At 43.3% G+C, this 25309-nt stretch overlaps 1 protein-coding gene across 1 annotated transcript in view; it reads left to right on the top strand.

The window, feature by feature from the left end:
- LOC115156984 (neurexin-1a-like) overlaps positions 1–25309 on the top strand; it is a 62037-nt gene that overhangs the window by 19342 nt on the left and 17386 nt on the right. Inside the window, exons 6-14 of the mRNA XM_029704801.1 lie at positions 5210–5511; positions 6904–6927; positions 10355–10516; positions 13698–13769; positions 14026–14250; positions 21001–21151; positions 21347–21477; positions 21904–22088; positions 23146–23213. Coding sequence (XP_029560661.1) covers positions 5210–5511; positions 6904–6927; positions 10355–10516; positions 13698–13769; positions 14026–14250; positions 21001–21151; positions 21347–21477; positions 21904–22088; positions 23146–23213 — 1320 coding nt within the window. The remainder of the gene's footprint in view (positions 1–5209; positions 5512–6903; positions 6928–10354; positions 10517–13697; positions 13770–14025; positions 14251–21000; positions 21152–21346; positions 21478–21903; positions 22089–23145; positions 23214–25309) is intronic.

Here is a 25309-nt window from a genome sequence, read left to right as displayed (position 1 = left end):
GCCTCGAGTCTTTTGGGTATGACGCTACCAGCTTGGCACACCTGTATTTGGGGAGTTTCTCCTTATTCTTCTCTGCAGATCCTCTCAAGCTCTGTCAGGTTGGATGGGGAGCGTCGCTGCACAGCTATTTTCAGGTCTCTCTAGAGATGTTTGATCGGGTTCAAGTCCAGGCTCTGGCTGGGCCACTCAAGGACATTCAGAGACTTATCCCGAAGCCACGCCTGCGTTGTCTTGGCTGTGTGCTTAGAGTCGTTGACCTGTTGGATGGTAAACCTTCGCTGCAGTCTGAGGTTCTGAGCGCTCTGGAGAAGGTTTTCATCAAGGATCTTTCTGTACTTTTCTCCGTTTGCTTCAGGCCAAAGAGTTTAATCTTGGTTTCATCAGACCAGAGAATCTTGCCTTTAGGTGCCTTTTGACAAACTCCAAGTGAGCTGTGGTGCTTTGTTTACTGAGGAGTGGCTTCTGTCTGGCCACTCTACAATAAAGGCCTGATTGGTGGAGTGCTGCAGAGATGGTTGTCCTAGAAGGTTCTCCCATCACCACATATTAACTCTGGAGCTCTGTCAGAGTGACCATCGGGTTCTTGGTCACCTCCCTTACCAAGGCCCTTCTCCCCCGATTGCTCAGTTTGGCCAGGCAGCCTGCTCTAGGAAGAGTCTTGGTGTTTCCAAACTTCGCCCATTTAAGAATGATGGAGGGCACTGTGTTCCTGGGGACCTGCAAAGCTACAGAAATGTTTTGGTACCCTTCCCCAGATCTGTGCCTCGACACAATCCTGTCTTGGAGCTCTATGGACAATTCCTTTGACCTCATGGCTTTGTTTTTGCTCTGACATGCACTGTCAACTGTCGGACCATTATATAGACCGGTGTGTGTGCCTTTCCAAATCATGTCCAATCAATTACATTTACCACAGGTGGACTCCAATCAAGTTGTAGAAACATCTCAAAGATGATCAATGGAAACAGGATGCACCTGAGTTTCACAGCAAAGGGTCTGAATACTTATGTAAATAAAGTATTTCTGTTTTTTATTTTTAATACATTTGAGAAAATATTTAAAAAACTGTTTTCGCTTTGTCATTATGGGTTATTGTGTGTAGATTGCTGAGGATTTTTTTATTTAATCAATTTTAGAATAAGGCTGTAATGTAACAAAATGTGGAAAAAGTCAAGTGGTCTGAATACTTTATAAAGGCACTGTATATTTTTAGATTTGATTTAATTTACAATACTAGCAACAGTCAAGTGCCCAACCAATAGACCTTATTCACAAAGGGGTGCAGCATAATTCAGTTGTAACTAGGCCAGCTGAAGTAGCCAGATCATTTATTATAAATACATTGTGTTATTGATGCCCATTCCGGAGCTGTTTCCCACTTTATCATCATTTCTTAACGACTTCCTTTAAGGGGTTTGTGTGTGCGTACGTGCTTGTGTGCCCTGGGATAAAACTGATCTTATCCAGCTTAAGACAAAACACTGGGCTCTAAGTGGAGAGATTGTCAGAGCGAGAGAAAGAGAGCGAGAGAGAGAGAGCTGTAGGTGACAGACAAGACGTTAGGTGTTAAGTAGTGTTAGAAGCTAGTGTGTACTGGATATTTTAATGGTTTCAGTTGTAAGGGGCTAGGCGCTAGGGTGTACATATTAAGGGTTTAGGGTGTAACTTGGTTAATAATAACATGATCATATATTCTAGAGCTGGACATCCATCAGTATGTGTAGGTGAGTGTCTTAATGTAGGTGTGTGTTGGCATTTACACATGGATGTGGGTTTGAGTGTACAAAACATTAAGAACACCTGCTATAGACAGACTGACCAGATGAATCCAGATGAAAGCTATGATGTCCCCTGTTGTTTTCTGTCATGCTGTTCCTTCTTTTTCCGTAGTGTATTTCTGTATTGTTTTAGTGATTCACCATAGTGAAGGCGTAGACTCAGGTTTTCTGGGTCTCTATGTTTTTGGTTGGACAGGTTTCTCAATTTCATTCAAAGCTTTTTGCATTCTTCATCAAACCATTTGTCATTGTTGTTAGTTTTCTCTTAGGGTTTCTGCTTGAATTGAAATGTTCCATGTTAGCTGATAGTTCAAATATAGTGTTCAGGCTTCCTAATGCTAAGTTTACACCTTCACTATTGCAGGGGAACATTTTATCCAGGAAGTTCTTTAGGAGGGATTTGTTGTTGGTCAATTGTTTTTGTGGTAGGTTTTTACACTACCCTCCTTCCATCTATGGCATTGCTTAAAAGCCAGCAGTTTGCTCGGCGTTGATGCCTCATGGTTGAGTATTGCTCTATTCAAGTAGATATGATTTTGCTGTGATCTGATAGGGGTGTCAATGAGCTGACTGTGAACGCTCTGAGAGACTCTGGGTTGAGGTCAGTGATAAAGTAGTCTACAGTACTACTGCCAAGAGATGTGCTATAGGTGTACCTACTGTCGGAGTCCCCTCGATGTCTACCATTGACTATATACAGAGTTGTGACCCGTTTTTGTTGGTTGTTTTGTCATAGTTATGTCTATGGAGGCATATTGGGGAGGGGGTCCTGTCACCTGCAGGTGTCTGTCTCTCTGTGTGCTACGAGTGTCGGGTTCTTGACAAGTTCTGGCATTTACTGTAGGTCGCCACAAACTAGGACTATATGTCCCTGGACCTGGAAATATGGTTGATCTGTCTCTCTCTTCCTCCCTCTCTCTCTCCATCTCTTCCTCTCTCTCTCTCTCTCTCTCTCTCTCTCTCTCTCTCTCTCTCTCTCTCTCTCTCTCTCTCTCTCTCTCTCTCTCTCTCAGGTAGTGTAGTCACCCTGCTGTTTCTCTATCCTCCATTTTGATTTAGTACAGCTGTCCCTGATAATGCACTGTTCACTCAATCACTCTCTCTCTCTCAGAAGCACACACGCACCAGTGGAGGCTGCTGAGGGGAGGACAGCTCATAGTAATGGCTGGAACGGAGTGAATGGGATGACATCAAACACCTGGAAACCACGTGTGATGTATTTAATACCATTCCACTGATTTCACTCCTGTTATTACCACGAGCCCATCCTCCCCAATTAAGGAGCCACCAACCTCCTGTGACACGCACACACACACAGCTGTAGCCTAATTGCACGGGGTTGCCATGGAAATGACAAATGAGTATGTGAGAGGCTGAGGAGAGGAAAGAGCCGTTACATCAGCTGCAGAGTGTGATGTAATAGAATGGTGAACGGCCCACAGATGTCCTGCTGTCTGATTGACTGGTTGACTGGTTGGCTGGTTGACTGGTTGGCTGACATCTAATGGTATGAATGTAAATTAGATCTACAATGTAATGGTGGTGAATGGGTGTGTGTGTGAAATTGGTTCCTGTCACACTCAGCCCACACTCTCCCTCTCGCTCTACCTCTCCACGGTAAAGACTCACCGCAGGCTCTGAGTTGGTAAAAGCTTTCCTGACACAAATACACCAAAATGTACACACACTCACATGCTGTGAGGGAGGTAATTACCAGTGGCGTGTATTCGTGGATGCAGAGGGAAGCCAGGCTGTTTGACCAAAAATTGGACCAATAAAAAAATGTAAGAAATCAAATAAATTATCTTTCGTCTCTCTGTGTTTTCATAACTTTCCTTCAGTTCTGATCTAACCGCAAATCAATATGTTGTGCCACTGGCCTGAGACGATTGAAGTTCAATATGTAGCCTAGATGTAGCCTAGCAGCCTCACATTAGCTAGCTAGCTAACTTAGCTGGTTCATTGTTGCCCATGCGAGGAAGTCAGGCTAGCAAGCATTTTAGCTAGGTAGCCTTTGACAACAAAAACTAAAAGCGAACTGTAAGACAGAGCCGACCATTTTGCTAACATGAAAGAGAGGAGGATGGCATTGGCCTTCAACTAGTCTACAAATTGGGTAAATCCTTTTTTTGCTTTACTTGCACATGTCGCACACACACACACACACACACACACACACAGAAATCAGTACCATGGACAGCCACATTATATTTAGCAACATTGATTGGACTAAATAGTTTTTGGTATCTGTAAGTTTGTTTTGACTGTTTTAAACTACGTATATATATACTTGTTGATTTGATGTTGAAATGTTTAAGTGTAAATGGTGCAGGAATAACAGAGGCAGTGTTGCTGTGCTCAGTAGTTAGTAAACTGTGAAAAACAGGATCTCTCTTGGCCATGCTGTATGTCATGTACATGTAACTGTTTCTAGACAATATTCTCTTTGTGGACTTCACAGGACAGATGTTTTGTGATGAAACAAACGTATGTGTAGATTAATTTATTCCACAACAGTGTGACTTCTGTCTCTTTGTTGTCCCGGGCTTATTGTAACCCACGGTGCCGTTATAGAGCAAACAACACAATTATCACAACATAGGTTGGAATATGGCTTTTATACCGGCTTGACTTGGCTTCCTCAGTGTTTTTACCCATGTACCACTGCTAGTGATTACACCCAGAACACACACACACGCACACACACACACACAGACACACACACACAGACACACACACACAGACACACGCACGCACACACACACACACACACACACACACACACACACAGACACACACACACACACACACACAGACACACACACACACACAGACACACACACACACACACAGACACACACACACACAGACACACACACACACACACACACACACACACACTGACACACACATGATCACACACTCTGGCAAATATCTTTCTATTAACATTCACATACTGGCACACGCACTGGCACACATTTGATTATATTATGCTAAATTATACATGGCTGGTTGCTGATAGGTACTTAAGAACACACACTCACAAACACACACTCACACACTCATACACACACATCATTTTAAACTCTCTAAACAAGATGACAGATTTTATAATGACTGTTGAATGCATCAGAAAGCGAAGCATCACAACATATCTATATGGTTTAATGTCAACCCACTCATGAATGATCCATCCAACTCATATCAGACTACTGGATGAGCAAACAAAGAGTAAGATAGAAACATGTCTCAGGTTATTAGGTTTCCATTTGACACCAACATCGTTGTTTACACATTTAACATTATGGCCAAGATGTTATATTATAAACATTATAAAACATTAACAACATTGACTGGTCTCTGTTTCTCTTTCTCCCCACTTCTCTCCCCATCCCTCCATCCTTCCATCTAACCTCCCTCCCTCCCTCCAGCCCGTGAGGACTACGTAGCAACCTTTAAGGGGTCAGAGTATTTCTGCTATGACCTGTCTCCCAGCCCCATCCAGTCCTCTAGTGATGAGATCACCCTGAGCTTTAAGACCCTGCAGAGGAACGGCCTGATGCTCCACACGGGCAAATCAGCCGACTACGTCAACCTGGCCTTAAAGAACGGAGCCGTGTCACTGGTCATCAACCTGGGGTCCGGGGCCTTCGAGGCCCTGGTGGAGCCGGTTAACGGGAAGTTTAACGATAACTCCTGGCACGATGTCAAGGTCACACGCAACCTGAGACAGGTAACCTGGCAACAGCAGGGGAGGGGCGAGATGAAGAGGGGGTCATAGAGAGAGGGGGTCATAGAGAGAGGGGGTTATAGAGAGAGGGGGTTATAGAGAGAGGGGGTTATAGAAAGAAGGGATTATAGAGAGAGGGGGTTATAGAGAGAGGGGGTTATAGAGAGAGGGGGTTATAGAAAGAGGGGGTTATAGAGAGAGGATGTTATAGAGAGAGGGGGTTATAGAGAGAGGGGGTTATAGAAAGAAGGGATTATAGAAAGAGGGGGTTATAGAGAGAGGGGGTTATAGAAAGAGGGGGTTATAGAGAGAGGGGGTTATAGAAAGAAGGGATTATAGAGAGAGGGGGTTATAGAGAGGGGGGGGTTATAGAGAGGGGGGGGTTATAGAGAGAGGGGGTTATAGAGAGAGGGGTTTATAGAAAGAGGGGGTTATAGAAAGAGGGGGTTATAGAAAGAAGGGATTATAGAGAGAGGGGGTTATAGAGAGGGGTTTATAGAAAGAGGGGGTTATAGAGAGAGGGGGTTATAGAAAGAAGGGATTATAGAGAGAGGGGGTTATAGAGAGGGGTTTATAGAAAGAGGGGGTTATAGAGAGAGGGGGTTATAGAAAGAGGGGGTTATAGAGAGAGGGGGTTATAGAGAGAGGGGGTTATAGAAAGAAGGGATTATAGAGAGGGGGGTATAGAAAGAGGGGGGGGTTATAGACAGAGGGGGGGTTATAGAAAGAGGGGGTTATAGAGAGAGGGGGTTATAGAGAGAGGGGGTTATAGAAAGAGGGGGTTATAGAGAGAGGGGGTTATAGAGAGAGGGGGTTATAGAAAGAAGGGATTATAGAGAGGGGGGGTATAGAAAGAGGGGGGGTTATAGACAGAGGGGGGTTATAGAGAGAGGGGGGTTATAAGGGGAAGTGGAAAGAGATATAGAGGGTGAACGAGGGAAACATAGGCAAAGAGAAAGAGGGTGTGTGCATGAGAGAGAAAGAGGGTGTATTTGTCTTAAACTCACTGTGTGTGTGTGTGTGTGTGTGTGTGTGTGTGTGTGTGTGTGTGTGTGTGTGTGTGTGTGTGTGTGTGTGTGTGTGTGTGTGTGTGTGTGTGTGTGTGTGTGGTGTGTGTGTGTGTGTGTGTATTAGCGTCAGGACTGGGGGCACTATGGTTCTGCTAACTGTAGTCTTCTGCTGTTTGCCTGTGTGTACCAACCACTAACTACTAACTGTACCTACTAACCTGCTAGTAATACTAACTAACCTCCATCCATGGAATGTGTCATACTACTAACCTGTTGCCTTCTCCACACCTCTCTAACCTCCACTGGCCTTCTACCTTTTCTTTGTCCTTTACGGATGTTGTTCTGTTCACACTTGTTGCTCTCCTTCCTCCCCCTCTCCACAAAGCACTCAGGCATTGGACACGCTATGGTAAACAAACTCCATTGTTTGGTAGATATAACTCTAATCCTTTCCTAGTTTCGGTTACTGTGTTATTTTCTGAGCCGTAGAACAACTAAAGCTATACTAGAAGAGGATGATGGCGGTTGGTACTCTCGGCTTAACACTCCCTTCCTCCTAGCCACGCTATTTTTTTCTACCTTTCCTTTTACCTTTTTCCGACGTTCACTCCATCTCCCCGTTGTTGACATGTAGGCGTGTCCTGATTGGCTCATTCCTCAGCTGCATGCGATTGGCCACTCCCCCTGCATGGTGCAACTTCAGGTCCTGCCTCTCTGATTTGTCCATTAAACACAGAGACAGAGGCCAACCTCCCTCCCCCGTTTACATTTTCTCCTATTCTTTTTCTCCATTCCTCCTCTGCATGCTGTCCACCCTGCTGCTGAGCCCAGGCTCTTCTGTTGTTGTTTGTTTTCTCGTTCCTATCTTCCTCTTGCTGCTGACTGCATGCAGCGAGAGGCGGCTGCATGTGTTTGGAATGACTAACCCATTTAACACTGTGTGTGTCAGTGTGTGTGTCAGTGTATGTGTCACATCATTCAGACCTGCTAATCTGACTAACTCCCCACACACACTCTAACCCACAACCCCTACCCCTCACACACTCCAACCCTCAACACTATCATCACTACTAGCATCATGTTTATCACTAAACTCAACACTACTAACAGCACTAACACCATTTACTATCAAAATATTAACTAATACCTAATACACTAACAGATTGTGGCTGCTGAGCCTCAACATATGCCTGAATAACCTGATTAGCTACTTATGCTAATGCTATATAGCCAGGGTAATCCTGGTTAGCTACTTATGCTAATGCTATATAGCCAGGGAAATCCTGGTTAGCTACTTATAGTAATGCTATATAGCTAGGCAAATCCTGGTTAGCTACTTATGCTAATGCTATATAGCCAGGGAAATCCTAGTTAGTTACTTATGCTAATGCTATATAGCCAGGGAAATCCTGGTTAGCTACTTATGCTAATGCTATATAGCCAGGGCAATCCTGATTAGGTACTTATGCTAATAGAATATATCCAGGGTAATCTAGGTTAGGTACTTATGCTAATGCTATATAGCCAGGGTAATCCTCGTTAGCTACTGATGCTAAAGCTAGCTACAACCTGAGCTGACTACACATTCTACTGTAATCTAGTCAGTGGGTTAGCCATTGTTGCTAATGAATTAGTCAATATCAAGCTTGTTTGCGTTTTATAGAACCAATGTTATTCCTTTGGTTGTTCTCATGGCAGATCGATTACGAAGGTCAAAGGTGTTGTAGATCCACTGACAGAGAAGACTGAGTGATGCTTTTATTTAGGTTCAATATTTCCATAAGAAGTTCAAAGTCATTATTATTGCTTTAACTGAAGCCTGAAAATAATAAAAAATTGCATTTATTGGGTGACTAGATTCCCTAATGCACAATAGGGTGCATTGATTTGGGGTCAAATTCCACCCTCCCGTTGCACCGAGTGAGCTGAGTACACCTACTCTCTTGTCTCGTGCGCGTGGGGACATTTAGGCAGAACAGCAGAGAATGTATGCTCTTCAGAGTGGAGAGTCAGAAGTAAGGTAATGAATCTACAAGAAACACCTCCCCCAATTTGCCAAACCACCATTGTCTGTGTATGGAATGGGGAGTTCCACATTCCCTCCATGCAATGCTCCACGCAATGGATGCTGCAAGAAGCATAAATTGCCTATTAGTCAGCTAATGTTAACTAGCTGTATAAGCTAATACCATAGCTGGTAAAATAATGAATGTAGCTAGCTAGTAGCTAAATATTGGAATTGACTGGTAGGAGGCATATTGCCACGAGGAAAGAAATGTAGGGGTGAAGGTCACCCCCAGGGCAGAATTTAGATGCCTAGCATCTTGTCCATGATGCTCTGAGGGCAGAGAACTTGGAAAATTTGGTGTTGTAGTAGACCTCGACTTGGACTTGGCCAGTGTTGACTTGAATTTGGACTCGGACTCAAATTTGGACTCAACACTGGCCAAGTCAACACTGACTTGGCCAGTGTTGACTTTGTCAGGTAAAGTCTCTCCCTTGCATAACATGTTTATCCCATGCAACGTCCTAGCTACAAATCAAATCATTGGTTGCGTACACAGATTTGCAGATGTTATCGCAGGTGCAGCAAAATGCTCGTGTTTCTAGCTCCAACAGTGCAGTAGTACCTAGCAATAATAAAACTATACACACACATCATCCAGAATTTTTTAAAACGAAATGAAGAAATATCAGAACGAGCAATGTCAGAGTCTGGAATATAAATATATATGTATATGAAGGTGTATAGACATTATAGAAAGTACATTAATATAAAAGGTGTGTACAGCAGTAGTTATATAGGATGAGCCATGACTAGAATACAGTATATACATACAGTGCCTTCGAGAAAGTATTTATACCCCTTGACTTATTCCACATTGAAAATCTGTGGAAAGACTTGAAAATTGCTGTTCACCGCCGAAGAATGGGAGAACATCGCCAAATCCAAAGCTGATACAGACATGCCCAAGACGACTCAAAGCTGTAATCGCCGCCGAAGGTGCTTCTACAAAGTATTGACTCAAGGATGTGAATAGTTATGTATTTCATTTTCATAAAATGTGACAACATTTCTAAAAACCTGTTTGAGAGAAAACACCTATTTAATCTATTTTGAATACAGCCTGTAAAATAACAAAATGTGGACTAAATCAAGGGGTATGAATACTTTCTGAAGGCACTGTATAAAGTGGGCGGAGCAGTATGTAAACATTATTAAAGTGACCAGTGTTCAAGGACTATGTACATACAGAAGGGCAGCAGTCTCTAAGGTGCAGGGTAGAGTACCAGGTGGTTCAACACGACATTTTAGGTAGCTTCAGTATTAGCTAGATATTTTAAACTAGGAACTTATCTTGAAAGATTGTTGGACTGCAGCCTTTAGCCCAATCAAGGGACTCGTGACTCGACTCAAACTTGAGTATAAAGGACACAGACTTGGACTCAGATTTGTATTTGTTCTGCCTGCAGGACAGATCTGCTGCCCTGAGAACAGAGTTGGTTCCATAATACCCTAACAAGCCCAAACCACCTCATCACACAGACAGGAAACAGGTCCAAACACGCTAGATCAATTAAAATAACAGAAAAACACAGTTAGACCAATCAAATCACACAAACCAAACAACAGCTAGACCAATCAAATCACAGACCAGTCCAATACAACTGACCAATCAATCCAATCAACTGACCAACCAACCACAGCCAAGACCAGACCACCTCCCCAGAAACCTACCAAGTCAGTAAGGGGGCAGACTAATTTGGCAGGCTAGCGCATAGCGCTGCGTTTGGTGTGAGTATAGCGTGCCCTTTCCTTGTGCTTTGTTGCATAGGTGACCATCTCCGTGGACGGCATCCTGACCACTACGGGCTACACCCAGGAAGACTACACCATGTTGGGCTCAGACGATTTCTTCTACGTGGGAGGAAGTCCCAGTACTGCTGACCTCCCTGGATCTCCTGTTAGCAACAACTTCATGGGCTGCCTTAAAGAGGTGGGGTGTACACACACACACACTAACCCACTCGTACTCATCTATACATTATACACACATGCATACACACGTCTACATATGCGCACATCACAGTCGCATACAGAGCTAGGCCTACAGGTTTATCCACAGGTTCATGATCTCATACAGTGTATACGGTAATAATGTACACAGATACACACATCTCATACAGTAATAATGTACACAGAGAGATGCACACACATCTCATACAGTATATACGGTAATAATGTACACGGAGAGATGCACACACATCTCATACAGTATATACGGTAATAATGTACACAGAGAGATACACACACATCTCATACAGTGTATACGGTAATAATGTACACAGAGAGATGCACACACATCTCATACAGTGTATACGGTAATAATGTACACAGATACACACACATCTCATACAGTAATAATGTACACAGAGAGATGCACACACATCTCATACAGTATATACGGTAATAATGTACACGGAGAGATGCACACACATCTCATACAGTATATACGGTAATAATGTACACAGAGAGATGCACACACATCTCATACAGTATATACGGTAATAATGTACACAGAGAGATACACACACATCTCATACAGTGTATACAGTAATAATGTACACAGAGAGATGCACACACATCTCATACAGTATATACGGTAATAATGTACACAGAGAGATACACACACATCTCATACAGTATATACGGTAATAATGTACACAGAGAGATACACACACATCTCATACAGTATATACGGTAATAATGTACACAGAGAGATACACACACATCTCATACAGTGTATACGGTAATAATGTACACAGAGAGATGCACACACATCTCATACAGTGTATACGGTAATAATGTACACAGATACACACACATCTCATACAGTAATAATGTACACAGAGAGATGCACACACATCTCATAGAGTATATACGGTAATAATGTACACAGAGAGATACACACACATCTCATACAGTGTATACAGTAATAATGTACACAGAGAGATGCACACACATCTCATACAGTATATACGGTAATAATGTACACAGAGAGATACACACACATCTCATACAGTATATACGGTAATAATGTACACAGAGAGATACACACACATCTCATACAGTATATACGGTAATAATGTACACAGAGAGATACACACACATCTCATACAGTATATACGGTAATAATGTACACAGAGAGACACACATCTCATACAGTAAATACGGTAATAATGTACACAGAGAGATGCACACACATCTCATACAGTATATACGGTAATAATGTACACAGAGAGATACACACACATCTCATACAGTATATACGGTAATAATGTACACAGAGAGATACACACACATCTCATACAGTATATACGGTAATAATGTACACAGAGAGATACACACACATCTCATACAGTGTATACGGTAATAATGTACACAGAGAGATGCACACACATCTCATACAGTGTATACGGTAATAATGTACACAGATACACACACATCTCATACAGTAATAATGTACACAGAGAGATGCACACACATCTCATACAGTATATACGGTAATAATGTACACAGAGAGATACACACACATCTCATACAGTGTATACAGTAATAATGTACACAGAGAGATGCACACACATCTCATACAGTATATACGGTAATAATGTACACAGAGAGATACACACACATCTCATACAGTATATACGGTAATAATGTACACAGAGAGATACACACACATCTCATACAGTATATACGGTAATAATGTACACAGAGAGATACACACACATCTCATACAGTATATACGGTAATAATGTACACAGAGAGACACACATCTCATACAGTAAATACGGTAATAATGTACACAGAGAGATGCACACACATCTCATACAGTATATACGGTAATAATGTACACAGAGAGATGCACACACATCTCATACAGTATATACGGTAATAATGTACACAGAGAGATACACACACATCTCATACAGTGTATACAGTAATAATGTACACAGAGAGATGCACACACATCTCATACAGTATATACGGTAATAATGTACACAGAGAGATACACACACATCTCATACAGTATATACGGTAATAATGTACACAGAGAGATACACACACATCTCATACAGTATATACGGTAATAATGTACACAGAGAGATACACACACATCTCATACAGTATATACGGTAATAATGTACACAGAGAGACACACATCTCATACAGTAAATACGGTAATAATGTACACAGAGAGATGCACACACATCTCATACAGTATATACGGTAATAATGTACACAGAGAGACACATCTCATACAGTAAATACGGTAATAATGTACACAGACACATCTCATACAGTATATACGTTAATAAGACACAGAGAGATACACACACACACATTTGGCAGTGGCACACGCACCCACTCTCCCTCTGCAGGCTTCAGTATCAGAGAGAATCAGTGATGAGTGTTGCTGAGGGAGCAGACGCAGCGCTAAGCGCTAACATGCTAATTGGCTCTGCCACCGAGACCCTCTATCCATCCGCTCTGCTCCAAATGCGCCAACGGCACACACACACACAGATACACACAAACAAACAGACAGATGATTTGCCAACGGTGATATCATTAGTAGTGTGTGTGCGTGCGTTCGCGCGTGTGCGCACGGTTGATTGGGACTGATGGTGTTGTAGGCATGCTGCTGTCATTTACATATCTAATGTGATCGTATGCTAATCCATGGGAAATAATTAAGATGTACGACGGAACATACTCGCATGACTGATCATCAGCCCTGTACAATATTTCATGCGCACCAACACACAAACTTATGCACGTACACACACACACGCATACACACACACACACATACACACATAAAAGGATGCATCTCATTAGTTCTTCCTCTCCTCTTGTCCTCTCCTCATGTCCTCTCCTCCTCACCTCATTTCCTCTCCTCATCTCCTCTCCTCTCCTTCATCTAGACTGGTATTGGAACACAGGTTTGGTGGAAGCAACATGACAGTGATAACTGAGGCTTTGCTTTCTTCTGTGACTGAAGGAGAGGAGACAAGGAGAGAGGAGATACAAGACTATTGATTTGCACTCTTGCTCTCAACCCTAATAACCTCTTTCCCTGACCCCTGCCCTGACCCCTCAACCCTGACCTGTAGGTGGTGTATAAGAACAATGATGTACGGTTGGAGCTGTCTCGGCTGGCTAAGCAGGGAGATGCTAAGATGAAGGTAATATACCATAGTTTCTTATTGGCTGGTCTTATTGGCTGGTCTCAAATCGCATCCTAACCCTTAAGTAGTCCATTGCAACACAGCCCTATTACTCAATGTTTCACTTTATTTTATTGTTTCAATTTAATGTGTGGCATTTTTAACATTTGATTTGATTTGACTACAGGGGCCTGAAGAAAATAAGTAACATACTAAATGAAGAATAAATAATTGAGAGGAACAAACTAACTTAACAAACTTTCCCATCCATCAGGTGAGCGGTATAGTGGCGTTTAAGTGTGAGAGCGTGGCGACCCTCGATCCCGTGACCTTTGACACCCCAGAATCGTTTGTGGCATTGAGCAAGTGGAGCGCCAAGAAGGCAGGGTCAATCTCCTTTGACTTTAGAACGACAGAACCCAACGGACTGATGCTCTTCAGCCACGGGAAACCACGGCAACAGCAACGCAAAGACCCCCGCACCCCCCCCACCCTAAAGGTAAGGAGACACATGCTGACCAAGCACACATTGGATGTTTCTCAATATGCGTACTACCGTGCTTCACACTCTCATGCGCCGAGTGCATTCTCCAAGCACGTTCTCTTGATTACGTTCTTATGAGGACGAGAGTGTGGAGAATACATAAAACCTTCCATTTGAGAAGGACTCCTCCTACTGTATTACCTCACGCTGAGCAGCACTTCCCCTACTGTATTACCTCACGCTGAGCAGCAGTCCCCCTACTGTATTACCTCACGCTGAGCAGCAGTCCCCCTACTGTATTACCTCACGCTGAGCAGCACTCCCCCTACTGTATTACCTCACGCTGAGCAGCACTTCCCCTACTGTATTACCTCACGCTGAGCAACACTCCCCCTACTGTATTACCTCACGCTGAGCAACACTCCCCCTACTGTATTACCTCACGCTGAGCAGCACTTCCCCTACTGTATTACCTCACGCTGAGCAGCAGTCCCCCTACTGTATTACCTCACGCTGAGCAACACTCCCCCTACTGTATTACCTCACGCTGAGCAGCACTTCCCCTACTGTATTACCTCACGCTGAGCAGCAGTCCCCCTACTGTATTACCTCACGCTGAGCAGCAGTCCCCCTACTGTATTACCTCACGCTGAGCAGCACTCCCCCTACTGTATTACCTCACGCTGAGCAGCACTTCCCCTACTGTATTACCTCACGCTGAGCAGCACTCCCCCTACTGTATTACCTCACGCTGAGCAACACTCCCCCTACTGTATTACCTCACGCTGAGCAACACTCCCCCTACTGTATTACCTCACGCTGAGCAGCACTCCCCCTACTGTATTACCTCACGCTGAGCAACACTCCCCCTACTGTATTACCTCACGCTGAGCAGCACTCCCTCTACTGTATTACCTCACGCTGAGCAACACTCCCCCTACTGTATTACCTCACGCTGAGCAGCACTCCCCCTACTGTATTACCTCACGCTGAGCAACACTCCCCCTACTGTATTACCTCACGCTGAGCAGCACTCCCCCTACTGTATTACCTCACGCTGAGCAACACTCCCCCTACTGTATTACCTCACGCTGAGCAACACTCCCCCTACTGTATTACCTCACGCTGAGCAGCACTCCCCCTACTGTATTACCTCACGCTGAGCAACACTCCCCCTACTGTATTACCTCACGCTGAGCAGCACTCCCCCTACTGTATTACCTCACGCTGAGCAGCACTCCCCCTACTGTATTACCTCACGCTGAGCAGCACTCCCCCTACTGTATTACCTCACGCTGAGCAGCACTCCCCCTACTGTATTACCTCACGCTGAGCAGCACTCCCCCTACTGTATTACCTCACGCTGAGCAGCACTCCCCCTACTGTATTACCTCACGCTGCACCTCCCCATTCACTGAACCTTCTTCCAACCAGGACAATGACAGCAATAGAGACCAAACAAGATGTACACAAAGCAAACATTTTACTTCATAACTATCAGCTATCTATATGTGAATCGTAATAATGTACCTAGCCAGATAGTTTAACAGGCAAAAGTTACCTAAAACAAATGTTATTTAGTGGATATTTCTTACTGTATTAAGATCAAATATTGTAGTCAGGCAACGTATGAGATATAAATAGGCAACATTTCATTCCAAAGTCAGAGTAAATTTAATTTTGCTTGAACTCAAATAATGGCGCCATTGATTTCAATAAATTGTACGTAATTCTTTACTTGGTTGCATCATATCTGTGCATGCTTTTCGTTGAAGCTTGCATCGATGCATGCTTCAGAATATGTACAAACAGAGTACGCAGTACAGATTCATAAAGTGCAATCCGTGCTCCGTTTCGCATACTTTGATTTGGACTCGTACTCCGACCCTCCCATGCTCCAATTTGCATACTCAGAGCACGGTAGCATGCGTTTTGAGGAACACCCATTGACTACACACCGCCTCTTGCACCACCCCACTTTAAGGTAAGACCACACACACACACATATGCATATGCACATTAACCACACGACCCTCGCATCCACCCCACCCTAAAGGTAGACAATAACACACACACATTCATAATATATTAATGTTTATACTGGTGTTGATGTTTATACTGGTGTTGATGTTTATACTGGTGTTGATGTTTATACTGGTGTTGGTGTTTATACTGGTGTTGATCTTTATACTGGTGTTGGTGTTTTATACTGGTGTTGATGTTTATACTGGTGTTGATGTTTATACTGGTGTTGATGTTTATACTGGTGTTGATGTTTATACTGGTGTTGGTGTTTATACTGGTGTTGGTGTTTATACTGGTGTTGGTGTTTATACTGGTGTTGATGTTTATACTGGTGTTGGTGTTTATACTGGTGTTGATGTTTATACTGGTGTTGGTGTTTTATACTGGTGTTGATGTTTATACTGGTGTTGATGTTTATACTGGTGTTGATGTTTATACTGGTGTCGGTGTTGATGTTTATACTGGTGTTGATGTTTATACTGGTGTTGGTGTTGATGTTTATACTGGTGTTGATGTTTATACTGGTGTTGGTGTTGATGTTTATACTGGTGTTGATGTTTATACTGGTGTCGGTGTTGATGTTTATACTGGTGTTGATGTTTATACTGATGTCGGTGTTGATGTTTATACTGGTGTTGATGTTTATACTGGTGTTGGTGTTGATGTTTATACTGGTGTCGGTGTTGATGTTTATACTGGTGTTGATGTTTATACTGGTTTTGGTGTTGATGTTTATACTGGTGTCGGTGTTGATGTTTATACTGGTGTTGATGCTGATGTTTATACTGGTGTTGGTGTTGATGTTTATACTGGTGTTGATATTTATACTGGTGTCTGTGTTGATGTTTGTACTGGTGTTGATGTTTATACTGGTGTTGATGTTGATGTTTATACTGATGTTGATGTTTATACTGGTGTCGGTGTTGATGTTTATACTGGTGTTGATGCTGATGTTTATACTGGTGTTGATGTTTATACTGGTGTTGATGTTTATACTGGTGTCGGTGTTGATGTTTATACTGGTGTTGATGTTTATACTGGTGTTGGTGTTGATATTTATACTGGTGTTGATGTTTATACTGGTGTTGATTTTGATGTTTATACTGGTGTCGGTGTTGATGTTTATACTGGTGTTGATGCTGATGTTTATACTGGTGTTGATGTTTATACTGGTGTTGATGTTTATACTGATGTTAGTGTTGATGTTTATACTGGTGTTGGTGTTGATGTTTATACTGGTGTTGATGTTTATACTGGTGTCGGTGTTGATGTTTATACTGGTGTTGATGTTTATACTGGTGTCGGTGTTGATGTTTATACTGGTGTTGATGCTGATGTTTATACTGGTGTTGGTGTTGATGTTTATACTGGTGTTGATGTATATACTGGTGTTGATGTTTATACTGGTGTCGGTGTTGATGTTTATACTGGTGTTGATGCTGATGTTTATACTGGTGTTGGTGTTGATGTTTATACTGGTGTTGATGTTTATACTGGTGTTGATGTTTATACTGGTGTTAGTGTTGATGTTTATACTGGTGTTGGTGTTGATGTTTATACTGGTGTTGATGTTTATACTGGTGTCGGTGTTGATGTTTATACTGGTGTCGGTGTTGATGTTTATCCTGGTGTCGGTGTTGATGTTTATACTGGTGTTGATGCTGATGTTTATACTGGTGTTGATGTTTATACTGGTGTTGATGTATATACTGGTGTTGATGTTTATACTGGTGTTGATGTTTATACTGATGTTGATGTTTCTACTGGTGTTGGTGTTGATGTTTATACTGGTGTTGATGTTTATACTGGTGTTGATGTTTATACTGGTGTCGGTGTTGATGTTTATACTGGTGTCGGTGTTGATGTTTATACTGGTGTTGATGCTGATGTTTATACTGGTGTTGGTGTTGATGTTTATACTGGTGTTGATGTTTATACTGGTGTTGATGTTTATACTGGTGTTGATGTTTATACTGGTGTCGGTGTTGATGTTTATACTGGTGTTGATGTTTATACTGGTGTTGGTGTTGATGTTTATACTGGTGTTGATGTTTATACTGGTGTCGGTGTTGATGTTTATACTGGTGTTGATGCTGATGTTTATACTGGTGTCGGTGTTGATGTTTATACTGGTGTCGGTGTTGATGTTTATACTGGTGTTGGTGTTGATGTTTATACTGGTGTTGATGTTTATACTGGTGTCGGTGTTGATGTTTATCCTGGTGTTGATGTTTATACTGGTGTCGGTGTTGATGTTTATACTGGTGTCGGTGTTGATGTTTATACTGGTGTTGGTGTTGATGTTTATACTGGTGTTGATGTTTATACTGGTGTTGGTGTTGATGTTTATACTGGTGTTGATGTTTATACTGGTGTTGATGTTTATACTGGTGTCGGTGTTGATGTTTATACTGGTGTTGATGTTTATACTGGTGTTGATGTTTATACTGGTGTCGATGTTGATGTTTATACTGGTGTTGATGTTTATACTGGTGTTGGTGTTGATGTTTATACTGGTGTTGATGTTTATACTGGTGTTGGTGTTGATGTTTATACTGGTGTCGGTGTTGATGTTTATACTGGTGTTGATGTTTATACTGGTGTTGATGTTTATACTGGTGTTGGTGTTTATACTGGTGTTGGTGTTTATACTGGTGTTGATGTTTATACTGGTGTTGGTGTTGATGTTTATACTGGTGTTGATGTTTATACTGGTGTTGGTGTTGATGTTTATACTGGTGTTGATGTTTATACTGGTGTCGGTGTTGATGTTTATACTGGTGTTGATGTTTATACTGGTTTTGGTGTTGATGTTTATACTGGTGTCGGTGTTGATGTTTATACTGGTGTTGATGCTGATGTTTATACTGGTGTTGGTGTTGATGTTTATACTGGTGTTGATATTTATACTGGTGTCTGTGTTGATGTTTGTACTGGTGTTGATGTTTATACTGGTGTTGATGTTGATGTTTATACTGGTGTTGATGTTGATGTTTATACTGGTGTCGGTGTTGATGTTTATACTGGTGTTGATGCTGATGTTTATACTGGTGTTGATGTTTATACTGGTGTCGGTGTTGATGTTTATACTGGTGTTGATGTTTATACTGGTGTTGGTGTTGATATTTATACTGGTGTTGATGTTTATACTGGTGTTGATTTTGATGTTTATACTGGTGTCAGTGTTGATGTTTATACTGGTGTTGATGCTGATGTTTATACTGGTGTTGATGTTTATACTGGTGTTGATGTTTATACTGGTGTTAGTGTTGATGTTTATACTGGTGTTGGTGTTGATGTTTATACTGGTGTTGATGTTTATACTGGTGTCGGTGTTGATGTTTATACTGGTGTTGATGTTTATACTGGTGTCGGTGTTGATGTTTATACTGGTGTTGATGCTGATGTTTATACTGGTGTTGGTGTTGATGTTTATACTGGTGTTGATGTATATACTGGTGTTGATGTTTATACTGGTGTCGGTGTTGATGTTTATACTGGTGTTGATGCTGATGTTTATACTGGTGTTGGTGTTGATGTTTATACTGGTGTTGATGTTTATACTGGTGTCGGTGTTGATGTTTATACTGGTGTTGATGTTTATACTGGTGTTGATGTTTATACTGGTGTTAGTGTTGATGTTTATACTGGTGTTGGTGTTGATGTTTATACTGGTGTTGATGTTTATACTGGTGTCGGTGTTGATGTTTATACTGGTGTTGATGTTTATACTGGTGTCGGTGTTGATGTTTATACTGGTGTTGATGCTGATGTTTATACTGGTGTTGATGTTTATACTGGTGTCGATGTATATACTGGTGTTGATGTTTATACTGGTGTTGATGTTTATACTGGTGTCGGTGTTGATGTTTATACTGGTGTTGATGTTTATACTGGTGTTGGTGTTGATGTTTATACTGGTGTTGATGTTTATACTGGTGTTGATGTTTATACTGGTGTCGGTGTTGATGTTTATACTGGTGTCGATGTTGATGTTTATACTGGTGTCGGTGTTGATGTTTATACTGGTGTTGATGCTGATGTTTATACTGGTGTTGGTGTTGATGTTTATACTGGTGTTGATGTTTATACTGGTGTTGATGTTGATGTTTATACTGGTGTTGATGTTTATACTGGTGTCGGTGTTGATGTTTATACTGGTGTCGGTGTTTATACTGGTGTCGGTGTTGATGTTTATACTGGTGTCGGTGTTGATGTTTATACTGGTGTTGATGCTGATGTTTATACTGGTGTTGGTGTTGATGTTTATACTGGTGTCGGTGTTGATGTTTATACTGGTGTTGGTGTTGATGTTTATACTGGTGTTGATGTTTATACTGGTGTCGGTGTTGATGTTTATCCTGGTGTTGATGTTTATACTGGTGTCGGTGTTGATGTTTATACTGGTGTTGTTTATACTGGTGTTGGTGTTGATGTTTATACTGGTGTTGATGTTTTTACTGGTGTTGATGTTTATACTGGTGTCGGTGTTGATGTTTATACTGGTGTTGATGTTTATACTGGTGTTGATGTTTATACTGGTGTTGATGTTTATACTGGTGTCGATGTTGATGTTTATACTGGTGTTGATGTTTATACTGGTGTTGGTGTTGATGTTTATACTGGTGTTGATGTTTATACTGGTGTTGATGTTTATACTGGTGTTGGTGTTGATGTTTATACTGGTGTCGGTGTTGATGTTCATATTGTGCTGTTTTTCTATTGTTGCCGTTACTGTTGCAGGTGGATTTCTTTGCCATAGAGATGCTGGATGGTCACCTGTACCTTCTATTGGACATGGGCTCAGGAACCACCAAGACCAAGGCCATCGACAGGAAGGTCAACGATGGCGAATGGTACCACGTCGACTTCCAGAGGGACGGACGCTCAGGTATCTGATTTTATTTAACCTTTTTTTCTTTCTTATTTCCAATGAGGGCCTGGCAAGTGGTCAGTGGAAAGGTAACTTAACCTTTAACATCTGAGCCATGTAGCAGACTCATTCCGAGCGACTTACGGTCAGTGTCAGAGCACCCTAGTCACTGATCCCTCTTAACCCTAACCTTGTGTGTGTGTGTGCGTATAGGTACTATCTCAGTGAACTCACAGCGTACAGCATACACCGCTCCAGGGGACAGTGAGATTCTAGACCTGGATGATATCCTGTACCTGGGAGGATTACCGGAGGACCGCCAAGGACTCATCTTCCCTACTGAGGTCTGTGTGTGTGTGAGTGTGTGTGGACGTGTTTGACTATTCTTGTGGGGACCCGAAGTCCCTACGAGAATAGTAAACAAACAAAAATGTGACCAACTGGGGGCATTGTGTTAGTCCCCACAAGGTCAAATGCTATTTCTACAGGGTTTAGGGTTAAGGTTAAGGTTAGAATTAGGTTAAGGGTTAGGATTAGGAGCTAGGGTTAGTTTTAGGGTTAGGAGCTAGGTTTAGGATTAGGGTTAAGGTTAGTTTTTTGGGTTAAGGTTAGGGTTAAGATTAGGGTCAAAGATTTTGAATGGGATTGAATTGTGTGTCCCCACAAGGTTAGCTGTGTGTGTGTGTGTGTGTGTGTGTGTGTGTGTGTGTGTGTGTGTGTGTTTGTGTGTGTGTGTGTGTGTGTGTGTAACCTGTCTCTCCTCCCAGTAGGTGTGGACAGCGTTGTTGAACTATGGATATGTGGGCTGTGTGAGAGACCTGTTTGTGGACGGTCAGAGTAAAGACATCCGTCGTCTGGCTGAGGCTCAGAGGGCTGTAGGGGTGAAACCTTCCTGCTCCAGAGAGCCCCCGAAACAGTGTCTGTCCAACCCCTGCCAACACAGCGCCACCTGCAGGTAACACAGCTACTTACTCAAGTCAAGTCTACTGTACAGTACGGGACTATGTTGATGTGTGCTTGACTGTTTCTAAAGGACTTCCTGTACTTTTAACTAGGTTCTAGACAGAGAGAAGACTTGTAGGCATATTTAAAGAATGTATTTCATGTCAATAAAGTACCTTGAATTGACCCTTCGCTAAGCCCGCCCCAGAATTTTGGACAACCAATCTCAGTGCTTCGGTGGACAACTGTCGCTAACCAAGCTCGAGTCCAACGCCTAGAACGAGCTCTCATTTTAAACCATACATAGACCGTATGTTTCAAATGCATGAAAGCCAATGAGGGCAATGGCAAAAACTGGGATGTTTTAATTTTTTTTATCATACATTTAAAATTGCTAAATAATTTAACAATAATTGATTCCTGAAATGCAGAGGCTGTAGATTGAGTATTTTTCAAATCTAAAATTATACTTTTGTTGCATTGTTTGCTATCTGGTTAGTTAGCTGTCATTGCATGACCAGCATTGAAAACGTTGCTAACACTAGCTAGCTAGCCAGTTATTATAACTTGTTTTCTCCAAATGTATGTTAGCTAGGTTAGTTAGCTATATTATGAATATAATTCTCATCTGCTGTTGACATCAGGATACAATTTGAGAGCACTAGTTAGCTCCAGAAATGGTTAGTTGCTTTGTGACTGCATGCTGACAGTGAATTCAGAGCTATCCAGTGGCTAGCCACACTACAAACTTCATTTGACCAGGTTCCCGTAAAGCAAGTGTAATGGCAGTCCACCACAACTTCCCAGAGAGTCTCCTGATTAGCGATGGGTAGTGTGTGTTTAATTTTATTGTGTGTTAAAACCACAGTTTGAGATCATTGTGAGTTTTTTTTCCCAGTGGTTGAATGGGGAATTGGAATTATTTTTTACCGAAGTAGCAACAGTAACCAAGGAGGCGGGGCTTAGCGAATGGTGAATTGAGGAATTACAGTGTATCTGTAGTTTGATCTACTCTGGCATGACCCTTGACTTGACCATTGACCTTTAACCCCAACTTCTGACCTCTGCAGGGAGGGCTGGAACAGATATGTGTGTGACTGCTCTGGGACCGGATACCTGGGACGGGCCTGTGAGAGAGGTGAGGAGACGGGGAAAGAGGGACGGATGGAGAGAGGGGGCGGAGGGAGGGATGGAGAGAGGGGGCGGAGGGAGGGATGGAGAGAGGGGGGAGGAGGGATGGATGGATGGAGGGAGGGGTGGAGAGTGAGGGGAGGAGGGAAGGATGGAGAGAGGGGGAGGAGGGAGGGATGGAGAGAGGGGGAGGGATGAGAGAAAGATGGAGAGGGGGGAGGGATGAGAGAGAGGGGCGAAGGGGAGGATGGAGAGAGGGGGAGAAGGGAAAGATGGAGAGGGGGGAGGCATGAGAGAGAGGGGCGAAGGGAAGGATGGAGAGAGGGGGAAGGAGGGAGGGATGGAGAGAGGAGGGTAGGAGGGAGGGATAGAGAGAGGGGGCAGAGGGAGGGATGGAGAGAGAGGAGGTGAGAGGGTTGGAGAGAGGGGGAGGAGGGAGGGATGGAGATAGAGGGGCACTATGGGATGAAAGAGAGGGGAGGAGGGAGGGATGGAGAGAGAGTGGAGGAGGGAGAGGGGGAGGGATGAGAGAGAGGGGCGAAGGGAAGGATGGAGAGGGGGAAGGAGGGAGGGATGGAGAGAAGAGGGTAGGAGGGAGGGATGGAGATGGAGGGATGGAGAGAGGGGGCAGAGGGAGGGATGGAGAGAGGGGGTAGGAGGTAGAGATGGAGGGAGGGATGGAGAGAGGGGGAGGGAGGAGGGATGAGAGAGAGGCGAGGAGAGAGGGATGGAGAGAGGGGGGAGGGGGCAGAGGGAGGGATGGAGAGAGGGGGGTGGGATGGAGAGAGGGGCAGAGGGAGGAGGGATGGAGAGAGGGGGGTGGTGGCAGAGGGAGTGGTGGAGAGAGGGGGGTGGGGATGGAGAGAGGGGGAGGGATGAGAGAGATGGAGAGAGGGGGAGGAGGGGTGTTATTTAATATCTGGTTTATTTAAAGCATTGTATGTATAGGTATTAAACAGTCATACTGAACCAGTAAAACAGAAAAAGAGACAGGCCAAGAGGGATGAAAGAAGATTGAGTGAGGGATGGATGGATGGATGAATAGAATCCCTAAGAGACTGAGAGAAAGATGAAGTGAGAGACAGTTTGGAGAAAAGAAAAGAGAGATGAGTCAAAGAGAGGGAGGAGAGAGATCATTGCGTCAGTGTGAAGCAGCGGATTCTGTTACCACAATAATTATTAGTCTTCAAACACACACACCTCAGATCTGTCCTCCATAGGGAGATGAAAATTGAACAATTTGTGTGAAAGAGAGAGAGAGAGAGAGAGAGAGAGAGAGAGAGAATCAGCCTCAGTAACTGGTGGTTCAGTAGAAGGATGGACAGATGGAGAAACAGTTGGAGAGAGTGATTGCTCCCACCTTCTACCTGTGGTTTTACCTCTCTCATCTCTCTCCATCCATCCATCCCTCTCTCTTTTTGTTCCAAATATTCTCTCAGATCTGTTTGTTTCTTCAGTTTTATTCCAGAGCAGTCGTCACAAGGACACGTTCACACTTACTGTCTTCATCAGCATCCCTCCTTCTTCATCTCCCATCTCTCTCTCCCTCCCTCTACCCCCCTCTTTTCTCTCTCTCCCTCTCTACCCCCCTTTTTCACTCTCTCTCTCTCTCCCTCCCTACCCCCCTCTTTCACTCTCTCTCTCTCTCTACCCCCCTCTTTCACTCTCTCTCTCTCCCTCTCTACCCCCCTCTTTCACTCTCTCTCTCTCCCTCTCTACCCCCTCTTTCACTCTCTCTCTCTCTACCCCCCTCTTTCACTCTCTCTCTCCCTCTCTACCCCAGTCTTTCACTCTCTCTCTCTCTCTACCCCCCTCTTTCACTCTCTCTCTCTCTCTCTCTCCCTCTCTACCCCCCTCTTTCACTCTCTCTCTCTCTACCCCCCTCTTTCGCTCTCTCTCCCTCCCTCTCTACCCCCCTCTTTCGCTCTCTCTCCCTCCCTCTCTACCCCCCTCTTTCTCTCTCTCTCTCCCTCCCTCTCTACCCCACTCTTTCTCTCTCTCTCCCTCCCTCTCTACCCCCCTCTTTCACTCTCTCTCTCTCTCTACCCCCCTCTTTCTCTATTTTTCTCTCTCTCAATTCAATTCAAGGGCTTTATTGGCATA

This window comes from Salmo trutta, chromosome 2 (genome assembly GCF_901001165.1).
Source record: "Salmo trutta chromosome 2, fSalTru1.1, whole genome shotgun sequence".
NCBI lineage: Eukaryota > Metazoa > Chordata > Actinopteri > Salmoniformes > Salmonidae > Salmo > Salmo trutta.
Note: the sequence above shows the minus strand (reverse complement) of the source record. Positions and strands in the feature narration are given on the sequence as shown.